Below are 2,500 nucleotides of genomic sequence, written 5' to 3'. Positions count from 1 at the left end.
GTCTGTCTGTCTGTCTGTCTGTCTGTCTGCCTGTCTGTCTCTCTCTCTCTGCCTGTCTGTCTGTCTGTCTGTCTGTCTGTCTGTCTGTCTCTCTCTCTCTGTCTGTCTCTCTCTGTGTCTGTCTCTCTGCCTGCCTGTCTGTCTGCCTGTCTCTCTCTCTCTCTGTCTGTCTGTCTGCCTGTCTGTCTGTCTGTCTGTCTCTCTCTCTGCCTGTCTGTCTGTCTGCCTGTCTTACCTATCCCTGAGGCGTCCTCCACCATGGGGTTGATCTCGACCATAGACGCGTCGTACTTGATGAAAACGTTGTAGAGTTTGATCATGTTTTCAGCCGCTTCGTTCACCAGGGCAGCAGGGAAACCCATCGCCTTGGCAACCTGACAACACACAATACATCTTATTAGAGAGAACCACTTTGTGTCTAAACCAGTGAATATCTCCTCATGATCCACTACCTGTCTGTACTGTGTGAATATCTCCTCATGATCCACTACCTGTCTGTACTGTGTGAATATCTCCTCATGATCCACTACCTGTCTGTACTGTGTGAATATCTCCTCATGATCCACTACCTGTCTGTACTGTGTGAATATCTCCTCATGATCCACTACCTGTCTGTACTGTGTGAATATCTCCTCATGATCCACTACCTGTCTGTACTGTGTGAATATCTCCTCATGATCCGCTACCTGTCTGTACTGTGTGAATATCTCCTCATGATCCACTACCTGTCTGTACTGTGTGAATATCTCCTCATGATCTACTACCTGTCTGTACTGTGTGAATATCTCCTCATGATCCACTACCTGTCTGTACTGAGTGAATATCTCCTCATGATCCACTACCTGTCTGTACTGTGTGAATATCTCCTCATGATCTACTACCTGTCTGTACTGTGTGAATATCTCCTCATGATCCACTACCTGTCTGTACTGTGTGAATATCTCCTCATGATCCACTACCTGTCTGTACTGTGTGAATATCTCCTCATGATCCTCTACCTGTCTGTACTGTGTGAATATCTCCTCATGATCCACTACCTGTCTGTACTGTGTGAATATCTCCTCATGATCCACTACCTGTCTGTACTGTGTGAATATCTCCTCATGATCCACTACCTGTCTGTACTGTGTGAATATCTCCTCATGATCCGCTACCTGTCTGTACTGTGGGAATATCTCCTCATGATCCACTACCTGTCTGTACTGTGTGAATATCTCCTCATGATCCACTACCTGTCTGTACTGTGTGAATATCTCCTCATGATCTGCTACCTGTCTGTACTGTGTGAATATCTCCTCATGATCCACTACCTGTCTGTACTGTGTGAATATCTCCTCATGATCCACTACCTGTCTGTACTGTGTGAATATCTCCTCATGATCCACTACCTGTCTGTACTGTGAGTGAGCTGAAAATAAATCCAGTGTTAATACACAGCCTAGGCTCTGTAAACTGTGTAAACAAAGGGACCTCTGTAGTTATAGCAACAGGCGCATTTACAGAGCATATACACTCACCGGCCACTTTATTAGGTACAGCGGTTCATTTTATTGTTAACACATATAACTAATCAGCCAATCACATGTCAGCAACTCAAGTCATTTAGGCATGTAGACCTGAACGGGACAACTTATTGAGGTTGAAACCGAGCAACAGAATGGGGAAGAAAGGGGTTTAAGTGACTTTGAACATGGCAATGTTGAGGGTGCCAGGAGGGCTGGTATGAGTATTTCAGAAACTGCTGATCTACTGGGATTTTCACTCTAAACCATCTCTAGGGTTTACAGAGAATGGCCCGAAAAAGAAAAAATATCCAGAGAGCGCCATTTGTGTGGACGTAAAATGCCTTGTTGAAGTCAGAGGTCAGTGGAGGATGGGCAGACTGGTTTGAGATGATAGAAAGGCAACAGTAACTCAAATAACCACTCGTTACAACCAGGGTATGCAGAATACCATCTCTGAATGCAAAACACGACCAACCTTGAAGCAGATGGGCTACAGCAACAGAAGACCCCACCGGGTGCCACTCCTGTCAGCTAAAAACAGGAAACTGAGGCTACAATTCTCACAGGATCACCAATATTGGACAAAAGAAGATTGAAAAATCATTCCTGGTCTGATGAGTCTCGATTTCAGTTGTAACATTCAGGTTCAGAATTTGGCGTAAACAACATGAAAGTATGGATCCATCCTGCCAGGCACCATCAACCATGCCATGTTCAAAGTCACCTAAACCCCCTTTCTTCCCCATTCTGATGCTCGGTCTGACTTCAGTACATTGTCTTGACCACGTCTAAATGCATAAGTGCATTAAATTGCTGCCATGTGATTGGCTGATTAGCTTTTTGTTTTTATAAGCCAATGAACAGGTGTACCTAATAAAGTGGCCGGTGAGTGTATGCAGCCGCCTACATGTAATTTATGATCATCAGAGGAAAAATGAGACTGTTTCAGAAATATTTAAAATAATTCCTCGTAGCAACTTTTACAGATCTCTGTA

The 2,500-nt window shown here is 44.3% G+C and overlaps 1 protein-coding gene across 1 annotated transcript in view; it reads right to left on the bottom strand.

Moving 5' to 3' along the window:
- Nucleotides 1-2,500, bottom strand: part of sucla2 (succinate-CoA ligase ADP-forming subunit beta) — a 21,518-nt gene that overhangs the window by 7,495 nt on the left and 11,523 nt on the right. The window contains exon 6 of the mRNA XM_080038318.1: nucleotides 236-374. Within this exon, the coding sequence (XP_079894444.1) occupies nucleotides 236-374 (139 nt within the window). The remainder of the gene's footprint in view (nucleotides 1-235; nucleotides 375-2,500) is intronic.

This window comes from Ammodytes marinus (genome assembly GCF_949987685.1).
Source record: "Ammodytes marinus genome assembly, chromosome: 12".
Taxonomy (NCBI): domain Eukaryota; kingdom Metazoa; phylum Chordata; class Actinopteri; order Uranoscopiformes; family Ammodytidae; genus Ammodytes; species Ammodytes marinus.
The sequence above is the reverse complement of the archived record's forward strand: the minus strand, read 5'-3'. Positions and strand labels throughout refer to the sequence as shown.